General features: G+C 41.8%; 1 protein-coding gene across 4 annotated transcripts in view; it reads right to left on the bottom strand.

Annotated features, from left to right (window-relative positions):
- The window catches only part of cops3 (COP9 signalosome subunit 3), a 40730-nt gene extending 22666 nt beyond the window's left edge, over positions 1-18064 (bottom strand). For 3 of the 4 annotated variants that reach the window (XM_078558908.1, XM_078558906.1, XM_078558907.1), the window contains exons 1-5: positions 17931-18064; positions 7461-7590; positions 2120-2232; positions 1954-2003; positions 271-363 (exon numbers count right to left, since the gene is read on the bottom strand). In XM_078558908.1, the coding sequence (XP_078415034.1) occupies positions 271-363; positions 1954-2003; positions 2120-2232; positions 7461-7590; positions 17931-17985 (441 nt within the window). In that variant the 5' untranslated portion in view covers positions 17986-18064. Of the gene's footprint in view, positions 1-270; positions 364-1953; positions 2004-2119; positions 2249-7460; positions 7591-17930 lie in introns of all 4 variants that reach the window. The other variant, XM_078558909.1, reaches the window with a different exon arrangement.
- Between the last annotated feature and the right edge of the window lie 3205 nt (positions 18065-21269).

The following is a 21269-nucleotide window of genomic DNA, read 5'->3' on the forward strand; positions in this document are numbered from 1 at the left end:
CTAGATTCTACTGTTTGTCTATTTTTTTTCCACTATGTCATCACTTATTACAGTTTATACCAAAACTTATTTAAAAAAAATAAATTTGTAGAAATGTTAGGCTTGCCAATTTCCAAAACAGAGACGCAGAGGAGAAAGGGATCAGAGGGATTCCCCCAAATTGTAGAAGGAATAGAGATCCTCAAAAATATTATAACTGTGATAGAAAACATTGTGATTCTTTGTATACAAATTAAAGATCACTTGCACACACAAATAAACTAATCTTACCTGGCAGAGGTCAGCGTGAACTGAGGTAAGTTGGTTTGTATTCATCTGCATCTTGTCTATGGCCTGTTTTAGAATGCTAATGCCTCTCAGTGGCTTTAAAAAAAAATAAATTATTTTAAACTGAATATTCTTCTTTTCCTCAATACATTAAATACACAGAAATTCCACATCCCCCTGCCCCACAGGCAACACTGGCATCAGTATCCTAGGCCAAGCAGTATAATCTCTGATCTCTGCCCAACAACCCCAAGTGGAAGATTATGGACATCAAAGGTGTGATTGAGATCAGCCATAATGCCCAGGGTCAAATAGCCCACTGACACTATTAAGAACTAAACGAGTAATAGCCACAAGTAAGGTACTTGAGAACAACTGTGCTTAAGGACTATACCCAAGTAAGAAATCAACACCTTCAGGAGGGGAAGAAAATAATAAGGGAGAAAAATTGTTAAGAAACAAAACGCCAAGAAATATTTTAAGCTGGCAAAATTTGATTTTAACCTCTATGAACTATACAGTGAAAATTATAATTTCACACAGAACTACAAATACGTGAAGTTTAATATGAACTTTCCAATGTGTCTAACATGGAAACTGTATGTAAGTCAATGTTATAAACATAAAGAGGCATTTGTTGATGATCTAGTTTATGATATAAAACAGATAAGCACTTTGGACCACACTTAATTTCCTCCATGTAATCAGTATTTCAATGCCAAACAGGCCATCTTTAATCATCTTGTACTTCAAAATGATGAAATTCTTTAAATACAATGTAGGTCAATACTTCATTTTTAATCTTATATCTTATGCAATTACTGCACATCCAAGTGCAAGAATCCTAAAATGTCATTGACCCATTCATTATGTGGAATTTTCTGGCAGAACACCTCTCCTGCATCGATTTCATTCAAACAATTTCAGTACATTACATTCCATCAGAAGACCATAAGTGTTTATGGAGATGGTACACCAGAATAATGCACCTAGCAAAAGTCCCTACTTGTGACCAAGTTCAATGGAATTGCGCAAGCTAAGAACTTTGAGATTTTTTTTTAAAACCTTGCATATTTACTAGAAACCCATAACATTTACTGAGATAAAAAAGATGGGTCATTTAGCAATTATATTTGATATCTTAACTTTTAATTTGCCTGCTACAGTTAAAATAGCTACCTGCCAGTTAATGGAAAATAGAATAAGTTTTCATTATAAAATCTTACAGCTGCCTGCTCTTTGAAAGGATTATCCAATTAATCCCCTTCCTCTGGTCTTTCCCTATAGATTGCAATTTTTTCCTTTTCAATTATTTATTTAAAAACATTTAGCCCCAAACTATTTTAATTGGCTGAAAATCATTTTTAACATTCATCCCATTTGCTATTTCACCCCATCCAAATCATGCACCATGCCCATACTAAAACAGTCAATTGGCCTGCAACCATGCCTCTATCAATGATCTCAACAAGTTGCTGAGATGTGAAAGAAATGCCCCTCGCCTCACATCAACTTCCAAAGATTCTATTTGACTTTTAACAAACTTACTAGAACATATGATAATAACAGTAAGCAAAATAATAAGTTTCAAAAGGATGATTTCATTCAAATATTCACAATAATGTTTCATTAATTTCCTGAAGCACATTTAAAAACTAAAATGTGAAAATGTACAGAAATGTTTACCTGTTTTCTTTCTACTAAAGCATTTGTCAACTGATGACAAAGACCCGCAACTACAGAAAGACAAAAACAAATATAAACATGAGCAGTGCTACAAATGTATTTCAATAAATTTTTAGAAAGTGAAGACTGTAAACATGGAAAAGCATGTTACAGAAGAGGTACTTACAAGTATCTGTTGCATATCTGATGTGCTCGCCATTGCAAGTGCTAATAAAAAGTTGAACTTGGGAGAATAAGGTCTCAAAATCTGGGATACTGGGCATAGAAAATTTCACATACCTGCACAAAAAAGAAACTTAGAAAAATAGTGATGGAATACTACTATTTGATTTTCTTTGGCGATATATCACAACAATGTATAAGACCATAAAACGTAGGAACAAAAAAGGCCATTTGGCCCCATCAAGTCTGCTCCGCCATTCAATGAGGTCATGGCTGATCTGACAATCCTCAACTCCACTTTCCTACCTTTTCCCCATAACCCTAGACTCCCATACTGATCAAAAATCTGTCTACCTCAGCCTTGAATATACTTAGCGAGCCAGCCTCTACAGCCCTCTGCAGTAAAGAATCCCACAAATTCACCACCCTCAGAAGAAATTCCTCCTCATCTCTGTCTTAAATGGGTGACCTCTTACTCTGGGATTATGCCCTCATCCTAGGATCTCCCACGTAAAGGAAACAACCTCTCAACATCTACCCTGTCAAGCCCCCTAAGAATCTTATATGTTTCAATAAGGTCGCCTCTCATTCTTCTAAACTCCAATGAGTACAGGCCAAACCTACTCAACCTCTCCTCATAAGAAAATCCCTCCATACCCAGGACCAACCTAGTGAACCTTCTCTAGACTGCCTGCAATGCCAGTATATCTTTCCTTAGGTAAGGAGGCCAAAACTGTTCACAGTATTCTAGGTGTCGTCTAACTAGTGCCTTCTATAATTTTAGCAAGACTTCCCTATTTTTATGAACAAATGTCCTTTTGTTCATGACATCTTTGTCAACCTCTCCTTTGCCCTCACCTATCTCTGGCCTTCTATCCAGCTTCACCTAATCCACTCCCCTTAAACAGTATAAATTTCATCATATTTTTACTTCTCTTTATCTCTGAAGAAGAGTCATACGGACTCGAAACATAACTCTGTTTTTCTCTCCATAGATGCTGTTAGACCTGCTGAGTTTTTCCAGCATTTTCTGTTTTTGTTTCAGATTTCCAGCAACCGCAGTATTTTGCTTTTATCCCTATTTTTATACTCTATTCCCTTTGAAATAAAGGCTAACATTCCATTTGCCTTCCCTGTTACCTGCTGAACTTGTATGCTAGCTTTTTGTGATTCATGCACGAGGACTCCCAAATCCCTCTGTACTGCAGCTTTCTGCAGTCTTTCTCCATTTAATATTCAACTCCTTTATTCTTCCTGCCAAAGTGCACAACCTCATGTTTTCCCACATTATATCCCACCTGCTGAGTTTTTGCCCATTCACTTAACCTGTCTATATCCCTCTGTAGACTCCTTGTGTCATCCTCACCACTTGCCTTCCCACCTATTTTGTTTTCCGCAAACTTGGCAATAGTACATTCACTTCCCTCAACTAAGTTATTAATATATATTGTAAATAATTGCGGCCCCAGCACTGACCCCTGTGACACTCCACTAGTTACAGGTTGCCATCCTGAAAATGCCCCCCTTAATCCAGCTCTCTGTCTTCTACTAGTTAGCCAATCCTCTATCCATGCTAATATACTACCCCTAACACCATGGGCTCTTGTCTTATTAAGTGACCTTATGTGTAGTACCTTATTGAACGCCTTTTGGAAATCCAAATATATTACATCTACTGGTTCCCCTTTATCTAGTCGTTTGTTACTTCCTCAAAGAATTCTAATAAATTTGTCAGGCACGATTTCCCCTTCATGAAGTCATGCTGATTCTGCTCGGTTATATTATGCATTTCTAAATAGTCTATTACATCCTTTATAATAGACTAACATTTTCCCAAAGACGGATGTTAAGTTAACTGGCCTATAGTTATGTGTTTTTTGTTTCCCTCCTTTTTTGAATAAGGGTGTTACATTGGCAGTTTTCCAATCCTCTGGGATTTTTCCAGAATCTAAGGATTCTTTGAAGGTTACTACCAATGCATTCACCATCTCTGTAGCCACTTCCTTTAATATCCTAGGACACAACCCATCAGGGCCTTTAGCCCCATTAATTTCCCATGTACTTTTTCTCTAGTGATAGTTATTGCGTTTATTTTCTCCTCCCCTTTTGCACCTTGATTATTTAGTACTTTTGGAATGCTATTAGTGTCTTCTACTGTGAAGACTGATGCAAAGTATTTATTCAACTCCTCTGCCATTTCCTGATTCTCTGTTATTATTTCCCAGCCTCATTCTCTAAGAGGCCTATGTTCACTTTGGTCTCTCTCTTCCTTTTTATATATTTAAAGAAGCTCTTACTGTCCATTTTCATATTACTTGCTAGTCAAAGTTTACTTTCTCCTTCTATCATTTTTTGGTCACCTTTGGGTGGTTTTTAAAACTTTCCCAATCCTCTAGCTTACCACTAATCTTTGCCACATTATATGTTTTCTCTTTCAACTTTATACTATCCTTAACTTCCTTGGTTAACCATAGTTGGTTTATCCCCTTCCTAGAATCGTTTTTCCTCGCTGAGATATATATTTGTTGTGAGTTATGAACTATTTTCTTAAACTTCTGCTACTGTTCATCAACCGTCTTTTCTGCTAAACTCCTTTCTCAGTCCACTCTACTCAACTCTGCCCTCATTCCTTTGTAATTACCCTTATTTAAGTTTAGCATAGTTGTTTCCGACCCAAATTTCTCACTCTCAAACTGAATGCTAAACTCTATCATTTTATGGTCACTGTTTCCTAGGGGATCTTTTACTCTGAGATCATTTATTAAACCTGCCTTATTACACATTACCAGATCCAAAATGGCCTGATCCCTGGTTGGATCCACAACATATTGCTCTCTGAAACAGTCCTGAATACACTTTGAATTCTTGCTCGTGGCTCCCTCTGCCAATTTGATTTTCCCAATCTACATGAAGATTAAAGTCACCCATGATTAATGTACTGCCTTGTTTACATGCCCTCATCATCTCCTGATTTATTCTCTGTCGTACAGTATAACTGGCTTAGCAGTGTTAGGGGGCCTATAGACTACTCCCACCAGTGTCTTCTTTCCCTCGTTATTTCTCACTTCCACCCATATGGATTCTACATCCTCTGATCCAAGATCATTTCTTGGTATCATACTTATTCCATCTTGTCCTAACAAAGCTTCCCCACCACCCTTTCCTTCCTGCCTGTCCTTTCGAAAAGCCACATACTCCTGAATATTTAGTTCCCAGCTTTGATCTCCTTGTAACCATGTCTCCACAATGGCTATAAGGTCATGCTCATTAACCTCTATTTGTGCCGTTAATTAGTTTATTTTGTTCCGAATACTACGTACATTTACGTAATGAGCCATTAATTTTGCCCTTTTACCATTTTTTCCCCCTTTGACCCTATTTGCTACTGATTTTTTTATCTTTGTACACTCTGTCCCTTCCTGTCATACCCTGGGTATCATTACCTAAATATGTGCCCTGCAATATTGCCATATCCTTTTGCTTTGTAAACCTACGTATCCCCTCCCCAGAACCCTCCCCACTTCTATTTAGTTTAAATCCATCTCTACGCCCCTAGTTGTTCAATTTGCAAGGAAGCTGGTCCCAGCACGGTTCAAGTGAAGCCCGTCCGACCAGAACAGCTCCCTTCTACACCTGTACTGGTGCCAGTGGCCCACGAACTGAAACCCATTCCTCCCACATCAATCTTTGAGCCACGCATTTAACTCCTTGACTTTATTTATCCTATGCCAGTTTGCCTGTGGCTCAGGCACTAATCCCGAGATTATTACCTTGGAGGTTCTGCTTTTTAATTTAGGTCCTAACTGTTCAAATTCTTTCAGCAGAACCTCTTTTCTAGTGCTATCAATGTTGTTGGTTTCAACGTGGGCGACGACAACTGGATCCCTCCCCTCCCACTCCAAGTTCTTCTCCAGCCCTGGGGAGATGTCCTTAACCTTGACACCGGGCAGGCAACGCAGCCTTCGGGATTCACGGTCACAGCTGCAGAGAAAAGTATCTATCCCCTAATTTCACTGTCCCCTTCCACCACCACGTTCCTATTTCCTCCTCCCCTACTTGAACGGCTCCTGTACCATGGTGTCATGGTCAGTCTAATTTTCGTTGAACCTAGAAATGTTAGAGTGCAACAGATTAGAAACATTTCCAATTGTACCAACCTTCAAAATCACGAATGATGTAAGTGTTTAAGATTCTCATCTAATGAACTCACTTGAGGCCCTTAGGATTCTGAAGCACTTCAGGGACAATTTCTAGAGCAACCCCACCCAAACTCTCCAACTAGAGAATGCAGAGTCTGCAACAAGTCTGTAGAGTTTTGAATTATCTCAATACAATAAATATGTTTAAAGTAATGTATTAAGACAGTGTTTCATTGGTTTCCCATGTCCTACACAATGGAGTTCAATATTCTCATTTTTATCTTCAAATCCCTGCATTGCCCCATTTCTCCCTATCTTCTTGATCTCTTCCAGCATTCTCCATGGCTGCAAAATTACAGAGCATTAGGAATCCCAATTGTAAACATCAGAGGACAATTAATACCAATGCCAACAGTCACTTTCATAACAGATAAGGCTAAAAGGCAATTCAATGAAAACAGTAATTTACAGAAGCAACAAATCTTTCTGATAAATAACATTCAAACACTTCCCATGAATAGAAGTGGCTTCCTGACAGTTGGTCTTCCTGAAAATAACTTTGCCATTGCTAGTTATAGAATAATGCTCCAGCATCTATTGTACCTAGGTCAAAGCAATTGCTAACTAGTACATCATGAAGTGTTGATTTCAACACCCCCTAAAACCTTTGAAAGCACAGTTATTCCTTTGAAAAGAAAATCTCTTGAGGCTGACACTTGCTTGAACAATGAACACCTAGCCTCACAGCGACAAACATACATACAAATACATGTCGGTGGCCACCTGCAGTGTTTGACAAGATCCATTAATGATTGGACTATCCTGATCAGGTTAACTTGTGATTTAATAGCTTGGTGATGTACTTTGTTTCTAGCACTTGTGTAATGACTCCAACAGACTCATGGGCAGGAGTTATAGACAGTATTGGCCTCATTACCTTCTTTCTGTTATGCTTCCAGCAAAACCAAAAGAATCTTAAATTCCTCATCATATGATTAAGAACTCATTTTGAAGGTAGTAGCTTCTTGAATGAGCAACCACCATGATCAGATTCAGGTAACATCTTTCATGTAGTGACATGTTCCAGGGCAATTCACTGAAGCATTTTTATGACAACAGGAACAAGGGTGCAATTTTATTATAGAAAATGAATTCCCAACTATGTACAATTTACATGAAATTACATGACAATTATTTGGAACTTACAATACTGCCAAGACTCCCAGAGAATGCTCCTGCACATCCAATGCACCTAGCACTGTATCCAAGTGAGAAAGATTTTTAGCCAGCAGCTCTCCACTCTTGTTAATGAGGTCACATAGCTGAGTCATTTGACCTAACCAAAAAACAAAAAACAGTAAACCACATGTTATATCTATATAATCAAAAGTCTTGCTTCTAACACGTTCTTATCACATTTTTCAAAGCCTTTAAATTTCAAAAGTAGCCAGAGAAAAACCGATATTTATCTGCCCAATCTATTAAATTGCCCATCCCCAGGGGAGTCACTTCCAGTTCTCTTCAGTTAACCACTTCTTATTTTATGCTTTCTGCAAATTTTAATACGAAAGCTTAAGATTTTTCTATGTATTGAGAAATAGCATCAACATGTGGCACACCACTCTTTACATCCTTCCTGTTAAAAGAAAACACTACAGTCTTTTTCTCTTTAAATAACATCCTGACCATACTGCCATGCTACTTTCAATACAAGGTGCCTTCATTTTTATTGAGAAGCCCCTGTGACCTTATCCATTGCCTTTTGAAAATCCATATACACAACATTCGTTTCATTTCTTTTATCTATAAACTCTTATTCCTTCACTTCTACGCTTCTTGATAATCCATGTTGGCCAGTTAATTAATTAATTCAATTATATAATTCCTATCGAATCCTATCTTGACTCCATTCTCTCTCCCTTGTCCAGTCTCTTCCCACCTACATCCGCAATTCCTCTGGTGCCTTACATCATATCAACAATTTCCAGTTCCCTGGTCCCAACCGCATCCTCTTCACCATGGACATTCACTCTCTCTACACCTCCATCCCCCACCAGGATGGTCTGAGGGTTCTTCATTTCTTCCTTGAACAGAGACCTGAACAATCCTCATCCACCACCACTCTCCTCCATCTGGCTGAACTTGTTCTCTCACTGAACAAATTCTCCTTAAACTCGTCTCACTTCCTCCAAATAAAAGGTGTGACTATGGGTACCCGCATGGGCCCCAGTTATGCCTGTCTCTTTATGGGGTATGTGGAACATTCCTTGTTCCAGTCCTACTCAGGCCCTCCCTCCCACAACTCTTTCTCCGGTACATCGATGGCTGTTTCGGTGCTGCTTCATGCGCTCATCTGGGCCTGGAAAAAATTTATTAATTTTGCTTCCAATTTCCACCCCTCCATCACTTTCACATGGTCCATCACTGACAGTTCCCTTCCCTGACCTCTCTGTCTCAATTTCTGGTGATAGGCTGTCCACCAATATTCATTACAAGCCTACCGACTCCCACAGCTACTAGACTACAACTCCTTACACCCTGCTTCCTGTAAGGACTCCATCCCATTCTCTCAGTTCCTTCGCCTCCATCGCATCTGTTCCGATTATGCCACTTTCCAAAACAGTGCTTCTGACATGTCTTCCTTCTTCCTTAACCGAGGTTTCCCACCCACGGTGTTTGGCAGGGCCTTCAACCGTGTCCGACCCATCTCCCACGTCTCTGCCCTCACTCCTTCAAAGGATCATCCTCCGCCATTTCCGCCAACTCCAGCATGATGCCACCACCAAACACATCTTCCCTTCACCCCCACTCCCTTTGTAGGAACCGTTCCCTCCGGGACACCCTGGTCCACTCCTCCAGCACCCCCAACACCTCAACCCCCTACCACAGCACCCTCCCATGCAAACGCAGAAGGTGCAACACCTGCCCCTTTACTTCCCCCCTCCTCACCATCCAAGGGCCTAAACACTCCTTTCAAGTGAAGCAGCATTTCACTTGCAATCCCTTCAATTTGGTCTACTGCATTTGCTGCTCCCAATGAGGTCTCCTCTACATTGGAGAGACCAAACGCAGACTGGACGAACGCTTTGCAGAATACCTTCGGTCTGTCCGCAAGCATGACCCAGACATTCCTGTCGCTTGTCATTTCAACACACCACTCTGCTCTCATGCCCACATGTCCGTCCGTGTCCTGCTGCAATGTTTCAATGAAGCTCAATGCAAACTGAAGGAACAGTACCTCATCTTCCGATTAGGCACTTTACGGCCTTCCGGACTTAACATTGAGTTCAACAACTTCAGATCATGAGCTCTCTCTTCCATCCTCACCCCTTTATGATCCCCTTTTTTCAAATATTTTTTAATTTTTATATATATTTTTTCCCACATATTTTTATTATTTAAAAAAAAATTATTTCCATTGATTGCTTTATCCCCACCTTTTAGCCTATTTCGATCTTTTTTCCCCACACCGTTCCCTCCCTCCACCCCACCCCCACTAGGGCCATCTGTCACTTGCTCATTCTGGTTTCTACTCTTAATGTCACCATTAGCACCTCCTTTAGCCAGTATCACCACCATCAACACCCCTTCAACCTTTAGCCAGTATCACCACTATCAACACCCCTCCGACCTTTTGTTTATGACATCTTTTGCAATCTCTCCTTTGCCTCCACCTATCACTGGCCTTCTATCCAGCTTCACCTGTCCCATCCCCTCTTAAACAGTATACATTTCACCACATTTTTACTTCTCCTTAGTTCTGAAGAGTAATACAGACTCAAAACGTTAACTCTCTTTCTCGCCACAGATGCTGTCAGGCCTGCTGAGTTTTGCCAGCAATTTTTGTTTTTGTTTGTAACTAATTAATTCATATCTTTTCAGATGAGTAATAGTCTTATCCAGTATTATGGCACAAGTGCCTTATCCATTTCAACCTTAGGCTGACTGGTCTAGTTACCTTTTTCTATTTTTGAGAAGAGGTGCCATATGGGCAGACCTCAAGTTCAATGGCCCAACTTCCATGTCCAAGGAATTTTGTTAGATTGTCATGAGAATTACTTTCTCTCTACCCCAGAATACTGTTGATAATTAATGACACCAGGACCAATGCCATTTCAATTTTGAGTTGCAGCCTTTGTTCTCCTCAAAGTTATCCTATATGGCTGTTTCACCTCCCCCTTTTGTACGCTTTCATTTCCGCTCGTGATAACCAAGGCAAAATACCTTCCTTTGCTCCCCCATGGGATTTCTTTCATCAATAATAAACCTTACTATTCTGTAACTATTCATTTTTTTAAAATGCGTCTATAAAATCCTTATTTCTATTAGTTACCAGTGAGTCTTTATAACTTCTCCTTAACCTATCTAATTTTAATTTTATTTTCTATTATTAGACCCAGATGCCATGTGCCTCTTTTTAAAGTCTCTTTAATTTCAGTTTCAGTCCTTATCCAAGCTTTCGTACGTTACTTCTTCTGGGACATCGTTCCATCCGTACTAATCGTCTTCTGTTTGAGCATTTCCAATTGTTGGTACAGTGTTTTATCCACGAGTTTTCCTGGCCTTTTTTTTTTCTAAAGTTAAATTTATCTAGGTTAGTCCCTGCTTTTAAAATCTGTTCGAAAAATTTTTTCCACTATACTGAATCAGAAAGAAGGCCTAGACACATTAAAGAAACCTATTCCATTTTTTCCCCACTACATATTACTTTAATCCCCTGATGCTCTTGCATTTAATATGAAATTAAGTACCATATGACAAAACAGAAGAGCAATAATATGCATACATTCTTTATGAATTAGTATATAATAAAAGATTATTTTCAGCTCCAATACAGTCTTAAAGGAAAGGGTACCATCCAGCATAGCATAAAGAAAAAAGAATGACTAGCATTTATATAGAGCTTTTCACAACTTCAGGATGTCCCAAAATGCTTTACAAATAATTAAGTATCTTTGAAGTGTAGTCATTGTTGTAATGTTGGGAACATGGCAGCCAATTTGCATACAGTAACATCCCACAGATTGCAATGAAATAAATGACCAATCTGTTCCAATGATGCTGGTTGAAGGATACATATTGGCCAGGACACCAGGGAGAACTCTCCTGCTTTTTGAATAGTGCAATGGGAATTTTACATTCACCCAAGGGCAGATGTTTCATCTGAAAGGCGACACCTCCAACAGTGCAGCACCCTCAGTACTACACCGGGGTTCCAGGCGAGACAATGCGCTCTAGTCTCTGGAGTGTGGCCTTCCGATTCTGGGGTGTGCGTGCTCTCAGTTGAGCCATGACTAGCAATAAATTATATAACCAGGGGATCTCAGGTCAGATTTTCCATTCATATTAAGCTACCTCATTTCAGCCAGAGCAGCAGCTGGCCATGTCTCACTGGGCTAAGAAGGTGAAAAATAAATTTCAAGGTTCTGCTCTCACTACAAAATGTTAATATGGTGCCATCAGATGAGAGCTGCATCAGGATCCACTGTGATTTCTTGTACAGTCAAAAACTCAATGCTGAGGCTCACATGCATACAATTTGCAAACGTTAGTAATTATTGTGTACAACTTGGCCCCACAAGACTCAGATCTTTTTTCCCCCTTTTTTTCTGGTCATTTTACACCATACCTGCAGCTGGCCCTTTGATATACCCATTTATTATGCAGAACTGTTTTCACTGGGGGCACCTCAGAAAGACATTGCAACTGTATTCCACATTCATCTGGTTTGTACTGCAGGCAGATTCAGAAATCAAGCTCAGCATCTATACATACTCAAGTTATTCAAAAGGTCGCAATCATAAGTTTAAGCTTCTGACCAAAGACCTTTTCTGATCTCAGAGGATCCAGACAGTAACCTCCAATTAACCCTACACTGCCCAGCAAACAACACCACTGGCAACAGGAAACAGCTTTCTGCAGAGCAAATTGACAGCCAGACACCATCTACAATTTCCACTGGATACCAGGGTCACTTTGCTTCCAGAGGCAGACAAAGAAACAAAACCGTGGAGCCATTTTCCCTCCAACTGAAGACAAAAATACGTCCATTTATATACATAGTGGATCAATAGTGCTTGGAAATTGAGAGCTAGAGTCCAAAAAAGTAATTTTGCTATGTTTCTTTCCTTTCCTGCTCTCTCTCATGGAAAAATTATGATTTCCACTGTCTTAACTCCAACCTCTAACCAGTCAATAGATGAACTGCAATTACATGCCATTGACACACACTGGAGTACCAATGTACCTCCCTATAGAAAATCATTCCTCGGAGAAGGCCCAACCATCTTCAGCTGCTTCATCAATGAGCTTCCCTTCATCATAAATGTTGGAAGTGGGAATGTTCAATGACTGCACCATGTTCAGTTCCATTTGAAATTCCTCAGATAATGAAGTAGTCCATGCCCACACACAGCAAGACCTAGACAACATCCAGGCTTGGGCTGATAAGTGTCAAGTAATATTCGCGCCACACAAGATACAGGCAATGGCCACTTCCAACAAGAGAGAATCTAATCGCTAAAATTTTAATGGCCGAATATCCCACATGCTGGGTTTACTGTTGACCAGAAACTGAACTAGGCCAGCTCCACCAACACCCAAGAAGCTCAACTTCATCCAAGACAAAATAAAAACCTGCTTGATTGGCACCCCGTCCATGACCTTAATCATTCACTCCCTCCACCACTGATGCAGTGGCAGCCATGTATACCATCGACAAGATGCATGACAGCCACTCACCAAGCCTCCTTCAACAGCACCTTCCAAGCCTAAGGCCTCGACCACCAAGAAGGACAAGAGTAATAGATGCATGGCAACACCACTATCAGCACATTCCCCTCCAAGCTACACACCTTTCTGACTTGGCACTGTATCACTGTTCTTTCACTGTCGTTGGCTTCAAAATCCTGAAACTCCCTTCCTAACACCACTGTGGGGGCACCTATGCCAGATTGACTGCAGCGGTTCAAGAAGACTCACCACCACTTTCTCAAGCGCAATTAGGGATGGGCAATAAATGCTAGCTTTGTCAGTGACATTCACATACCATGAACGAATAAAAAGATTGAAAAGGATGTTGCCAGAATTGAAGAATGTTTGCTGCAAAGCAAGATAGGATATGCTAGGGTTGTTTTCTTTGGAACAAAGGAGGCTGAGGGAAGATTAAATGGAACTGAATAAAATTAGAGTGGCCGAGAGTAGATAGGATGGGCCTATTTTCCTACAAGAGAGGTCGATAACAAGAGGGCATAGATTTAAAATAATGGGTAGGAGGGTTAGAGGTGAGTTGAGCAGACCTTTTTTCACCCAAAGGTTGACAGAGATCTGGAGCTCACTGCCTAAAATGGTGGTACAGGCATCACATTTAAAAAGTATTTGAATATGCACTTCAACTGCACTACCTACAAAGCTATGTACCCAAGGGCTGGAAAGCGGGTTCAGGCTGGGTGGCTCTTTTTCAGCTGGGTAAATATATGATGGGCAGAAAGGGCACCTTCTCGCCAAAAATATCTATGGTTCTATGAAAGGGGATGGCAAAGCAATTAATTCCATGGAATGAAAGAACAACTTGAATTATACAGCACCTGAACATGTCAACAAGACATTCCAAACCACTTGACATTGGATTAGGGAACAGTAGCATAGTGGTTATGCTGCTGGACTAGTAATTCAAAGACACAAGTTCAAATCCCACCTTGGCAGCTGGGGAATTTAAATTCAATTAAATAATTTAAAAAATAAAGAGTTAGTATCAGTAATGTGACCATATAACTACAGGGCCATTACAAAAATCTATCTTAATGTCCTTTAGTGAAGCAAATTTGCCATCCTCATCTGGTCTGGCCTATATGTGACTCCAAATCTACAAATGGTTGACCCTTAACTGCCCTCCAAAATGGCCTAGCAAGGCACACGGTTGTCAAGTGGGTAGCTCACCATCACATTCTCAAGGCCAATTAGTCCCATTGGTCTACGCTCGATCATCAGTAAAGTGATGGAAGGGGTCATCAACACTGCTATCAAGCCGCACTTGCTTAGCAATAACCTGCGCACTGACACTAAGTTTGGGTTGCACTGGGGTCACTCAGCTCCTGACCTCATTACAGCCTTGGTTCAAACATAGAGCAAAGAGCTGAACTCCAGAGGTGAGGTGAGAGTGACTGCCCTTGACATCAAGGTAGCATTTGACAGAGTATGGCATCAAGGAGCCCCAGAAAACTGGAGTTAATGGGAATCAAAGGGAAAACTCTCCACTGGTTGGAGTCATACCTAGCACAAAGGAAGATGACTGTGGTTGTTGGAGGCCAATCATCTCAGTTCCAGGACATCACTGCAGGTGTTTCTCAGGGCAGTGTCCTAGGCCCAACTATTTTCAGCTGCTTCGTCAATTATCTTCCTTCCATCATAAGGTCAGAAGTGGGGATGTTCGCTGATGATTGCACAATTTTCAGCACCATTCATGACAGATACTGAAGTAGTCCATGTCCAAATGCAGCAAGGCCTGGAAAACATCCAGGCTTGGGCTGATAAGTGGCAAGTAACATTAGCGTCACACAATTGCCAAGCAATGACCATCTCCAACAAGAGAGCGTCTAACTATCATCCCTTGACATTCAATGGCATTACCATCACTGAATCCCCCACTATCAACATCCTGGGGGCTACCATTGACCAGAAACTGAACTGGACTTGCCATGTAAATACTGTGGCTACAAGAGCAGGTCAAGGCTAGGAATTCTGCAGCAAGGAACTCACCTCCTGGCTCCCCAAAGCCTGTCCATTATTTACAATGTACAAGTCAGGAGTGTGTTGGACTACTCTCCACTTGTCTGGATGAGTGCAGCTCCAACAACACAAGAAGCTCGACACCATTCAGGACAAAGCAGCCCACTTGATTGGCATCCCATTCACAAACATGTACTCGCTCTACCACCAACGCACAGTGGCAGCAGTGTGAACCATCTACAAGTTGCACTGCAGGAAGTCACCAAGGCTCCTTAGACAGCACCTTTCAAACCCAAAATCGCTGCCATCTAGAAGGACAAGGGCAGGATACACAGGGGAACACCACGACCTGCATGTTCCCCTCCAAGCCACTTGTCATCCTGACTTGGAAATATATCACCATTCCTTCCCTGTCGCTGGGTGAAAATCCTGGAACTCCCTCCCTAATAACACTGTAGGTGTACCTACACCACATGGACTACAGTGGTTCAAGGTGGCTGCTGACCATCATCTTCTCAAGGGCAATTATGGATGGGCAATAAATGCTGGCCTAGCTGGTGATGCCCACATCCCATGAAGGAATAAAAAAATGCTTTCTAAACAGTTGACATGCAGACCAATTTGCACATAACAATATCCCATATAGTATATGAATGACCATTCAACAGTTTATGCTGGTGTTTTTTGAGGGAGAAGTGTCGAATGATGAGGCCCCATATGAAAGACAGACCCTCCCAAAAAATGCAGCACTCCCTCAGCACAGTAATAAAACATGAGCTAAGGCTACACACTTAAGTACTGGACTGGGACTTGAACCTACAACCTTCTGACTCAAGAGACAAGAGAACTACCAACTGTGCCAATCTGGCATTTGCTGTTATTCCAATTCTGAGTGTGGATTGGTTGCAGCCTTGTTACTAAGCTTATTTAGTGTTTTAAAATTCACATTTAGGCCAATATTGTATGAAATGGACATTTACACAATACTTATCACCTCAAATTCCTTCCATCATTCCTGCCAGGGTAACACTTGCATTCACTAGGAAATCCCACAATTAAACATTTTTTTTTTCTAAACGCTTTCCTGTTAATTTAAGTACAATTCACACAGGATATTTAAACACATAGAGAGTTATCTTAAGATTTCCTGCCTGAATCACTAAAAGCAATGCCTGCAAACAAACAGAATTTGCAAGCGAATTTTCAAAACTACAGATCTCCACCAACGTGCCTCGTGTATGTATGATCTTAAAGATGCACTTCAGCAATTCACCAAGGTCATTTTAACAGCAACTCTCCACTGTGACCTCAGCCACCAAGAAAAACAAAAGTAGCAATGTTGTGAAAACACCAAACCACAAACCAGCCTGACCTAGACATACATCACTATTCATTCACCATCCGTTCATCCTTGCTGAATCAGAAACCTGGAATTTTCAACCAGGCACCGTCGCCACAAGGACTCCAGCTATCCAAGAAGGCCCATCACCTTGCCAAAGCAAATAGTGATAGGTAATGCCTCATGTCCATGCCCCAAGCTCAAATCTTAAGAAGACATGTAACCTCAGGGCTTCAGAACAACAAAATGCATTAATGTAGCACCTTTAACAGAAATATGTCTAGAGGCACTTCAAAGGGGCGAGATCTTACAAAAATTGACACCAAGCCGAAAAGAAATTTATTAGATTTATTAGATAAAATTTTCCAGCATTCACAGTATTTTGCTTTTGTTGCAGGAAATATTAAAATAGATGACCGAAAGCTTGGTTAAAGTGGTCGGCTTTAAGAAGGCTCTTAAAGGAGTGAATTGCGGAGCTGAAGGCTCTGTGGCTGAACACAGCAACTTTTTTTTAAAAAATTCATTCATGAGATGTGGGCATCGCTGGCTACGCCAGTAATTATTGCCTATCCCTAACTGGTGGAGTCAAGAGAGTGGAGATGTAAAAGAAGCCAGAGTCGGACTAGCACAAAATTCTTGGGAGGGCGTTAGAGCAAGGCCAAGTCAGAATTGAACTAAGATTTAAACACGGGCATAAGAATTTTTAAATCACAGCACTGGTGTACTGGAAATTGATGTATCTGTGTAGGGTTGACAGGCGAGCTGGACTTGGACAAGTTAGGCTACCTTCGTGCTTTCAATCACCAAATACCAGGTCAACCTGATTAAAACAGGATAGTTGAGATGCTTGGTTGTACTACAACATTTTCCCCCACAATTCACACACACCCACATTGCACTGTATTTATATCCTTATAGACTAGATATGTGAGGCTACTTTTTGCGGCTGAAACTAACCTCCAACATTCAAAATCGATTGTGTAAATAACTTTGCAATGTGAAAGATAATTTTTTGGATTACATTAGACATCCCAAAACACTGAGGGTCGTGGCCCCAATAATTCTCTGCCTTTCTACATAACCTTTCTAGTTGGGAGCTGAAAGCTGCCTAGGCCCAATGTTAGTGAGTTAAGCTCAACTCGAAACGGAAGTGCAGGAGGGTAGGATGAGTGGCAGTCGCGGGAGCCAATCAACAGCGGGAAGCGGCCGTCAATCTCCGCAAAGCAGCCAATCGGCCGTTGAGTGGGGGAGGGGGGTGGGCGGAGGCGGGCACTTCCGGTGCCGTGATGCTCACTCGCGTTGAGGTAAACAGGCCGCGAAATATCCTTCAAACCGAAAGCGGGGTGGATAGGAGGGGGAGGAGGTCGAGTAGAGGGACTTTTACCCTCCCCAACCCGCACCCGCATCCCCCCCTGCCCCCAACGCCTCTCTAGCGGAGTTAGTAAAGAGGCAGGTCCGCCGCCGGTGGGTCGAAGCTTTCACCGTCTGAAGGGTAACGGGCGCCGGGAGAGAAGAGGAGCGAGCAGCTCCCCCTTCCCTTAGAAACCATCCATTTAAAAAAAAAAGATCCCCCACCCCCCTCCCATCCCGGCGACACCTCTATCTCTTACCTTGGGAGGAGAGCTGCCTCACGCTGTTGACAAACTGCTCCAAGGCGGACGCCATTTCTCAAACCGCCTTCCCTGCTCCTCATTCAAACGCCGTGACACAGCAGCGAAGCGGCCCGCCCGCCCCGGCTAGCAACTCTCGCGAGATCTGGCTGCAGCTCGCGCTTGGCCGGCGGGGGGGGGGGGGGGAGACGGAGAGAGTGGGGGAGCTTCTTAAAGCTGTAAGGCAGCTTTAACACGCGCAATCACCACTTGTATCCATCATGAACTTTTTGGTTTACAGGTATCTGTACTTCTGGTTTAAAATATCCCTGCCAATGCTGCAATCAAATGGTTTTATTTTTGGATTACAGTTATGCAACACAACTGCCCACACATAGCCGTTTGGTAGTACAGAACTTGAGTATGGCTGAAAAGAGAGATGTCAAAGCTTTTCATCTTGCACTCATCAGGACACTTTGCAAGAATACCCATACAAGGGGAAAACAACAATTTATACTGTATGAGAAATGGCTGCTGATTGGTTGGCAAGTGGACTCTGATTGGTAGAGGCATTGTCATGGGGAAGGCACCAAACGCCTCTACCAATCAGAGTCCACTTGCCAACCAATCAGCACTCACTTCTCATACAGTATAAATAGTTGTTTTCCCTATATTGGTATTCTTGCAAATTGTCCTGATGAGTACAAGACAGAAAGCTTTGGCATGTCTTTTTTCAGCAATAACTGTCTACATGCAGAATTGGGATGAGAACATCAAAACAGAAGATGCTGGAAATGCTCAGCAAGTCTTGGCAGCAGCTGTGGAGACTTTTCAGGGTGACCAACTGCCTCATATTTTAAGTCCCTTATCTTGACTGCCATGTGTCTCTTAAGGGACGTATTTTGTCCCTTATCTCTAGGAAAGCCTGTGGGAGACTCAGCTTGGGAATCTCCTCCTTTCTTTGCCTGTTTATTTTTTGTGAGCATGTGTACTGTGGTAATTGGCCACTAAGGGTTGTTATGATCACTAGTTACCTGCCCCACTCTTATGGTCAGCATAATTCCAACTCCCCCGCCCCCCCCCCCCTCCCCCCGCCAACTCTTGTGGTCAGCATAATTCCCCACCCCGCCAACTTTTATGGCCACCAGCACACCCCCCACAGTCACCAGCACCCACTCACCAACCCACCTCCTCTCTATCGTCACCAGTCAGTCCCACAGTCGAAATGTCCCTTATTTTATTTCAAAAGAGTTGATCACCATGGTGTAAAGAGAAACAGAGTCAAGCACTTTCAACAGAAAATAAAGGTTTAGGGAGAAAAATAAAGACTTTAATTTCTTTAGTACCTTTCATGACCACAGCATTTCCCAAAGTGCTTTGCAGCCAATTAAGTACTTTGAAGTGCAGTCACTGTTGTTTTAACAAAGCAATACAAAAGCAAAATACTGTGGATGCTAAAAATCTGAAATAAAAACCGAAATTGCAGGAAATGCTCAGCAGGTCTGGCTGCATCTGTGCAGAGAGAAACAGAATGAATGTTGAAATATCAACTCTGTTTCTCTGAATAGTTTAAAAATATTTGGCATACAAAATCTGCCCATTTCTAAATGTACATTTATAACTATGGGTGGGATTTTCCAATCCCACCAGCAGCAGGCATCGTCACAGGTGGGACAGGAAAATTTGGACAAATCCCAGAGTACGTTTACTTCAGAAGAATGTAGAACTAATTTTAAATATTGCCATCTCCTGAATAAATGATTTTCCCATCTCTTTTTACATAATTTTTGTAACCTCATCTGAAAGTGAAGTTTACTCAATTTTTTGAAAGGTTTCATGAGTTTTAAGGGGCCATCCATTTCCTTATTATGGGAGAGGGCAGGATCACTCATGGCAACACTCAATGTCAAGGGAACAAATATGAAGAATGGCCATTTGGCCAATGTCCTGGAAGGCAACCAATGAAATGAAGCTGTCCCCTGGAATTGGTCAATGGCTTTAGAGGAATTTGAACAGGCTGTTTTAGCATAGTGATTATGTTTTTGGACTAAGAATACAGAGGCCTGAACTAAAGATCCAGAGAACATGAGTTCAAACATCACCACAGCAGCTGGGGAAGTTAAATTCAATTAACTTATTTCATTTTAATTCACGGAATGTAAGTGTCACTGGAAAGGCCAGCATTTAATGCCCATCCCCATTTGCCCTTGAGAAGGTGGTGGTGAGCTGCCTTCTGGAACCGCTGCAGTCCATTTGGTGTAGCTCCACCCATAGTGCTGATAGGGATGGAGTTCCAGGATTTTAATCCAGACACAATAAAGGAATGGCGATATAGTTCCAAGTCGGGATGGTGTGTGTGGCTTGGAGGAGAACTTGCAGGTGATAGTCTCATGTGCCTGCAGCCTTTGTCCTAGGTGGCAGAGGTCGTAGGTTTGGAAGGTACTTTCGGAAGAGGTTTGGTGAGTTGCTGAAGTGCATCTTGTAGTCAGTACACACCAGGTTGTTGAAGGAGTGAATGTTTAAGGTGGTGGATGGGGTGCCAGTTGACTGGGCTGCTTTATCCTGGATGGTGTTGAGCTCCTTGAGTGTTGTTGGAGCTACACTCATCCAGGGAAGTGGAGAGTATTCCATCACACTCCTGACCTGTGCCTTGTAGATGGTGGGCAGGCTTTGGGGAGTCAAGAGGTGAGGTACTCGCCAGAGAATTCCCAGCCTCTGACCTGCTCTTGTAGCCACAGTACTTACATGGCCGGTCCAGTTAAGTTCCTGGTTAAGGGTAACCTCAAGATGTTGATGGTGGGGGATTCAGTGATGGTAATGCCGTTTAATGTCAAAGCGAGATGGTTAGATTCTCTCATGTTGGAGATGATAATTGCCTGGCACTTGTGGGGTGTGAATTTTACTTGTCTCTTATCAGTCCAAGGCTGAATGTTGCCCAGGTCCTACTGCATGAGGGCAAGGACTCCTTCGGTATCTGATGATTGACGAATGGGAACACTGCAATCATTAGCAATCATCCCCACGTCAAACCTTAATTATGATGGAGGGAAGGTCAATGATGAAGCAGCTGCAGACGGAACACTACCCTAGGAACTCCTTTATTTGGGATGAGATGTTTGGCCTCCAATTAAATAACATCTGCAATAAAATGCCAGTACAGTAATAGTGATCGTGCAAATACCAGATTCTAGCAAAAACCCATGTGGTTCACTAATGTCGTTTAGGAAAGGATATCTCCCATCCTTACCTGGTCTGGCCTATATGTAATTCCCGACCCACAGCAATGTGGTTGAGCCTTAAATGCCCCCTGAAATGGCCAAGCAAGTTGTATTCACATAAAGTGGCTCACCACCACCTCCT

Source organism: Cetorhinus maximus, chromosome 15 (assembly GCF_964194155.1).
Source record: "Cetorhinus maximus chromosome 15, sCetMax3.hap1.1, whole genome shotgun sequence".
In the NCBI taxonomy this organism is placed as follows: Eukaryota; Metazoa; Chordata; class Chondrichthyes; order Lamniformes; family Cetorhinidae; genus Cetorhinus; species Cetorhinus maximus.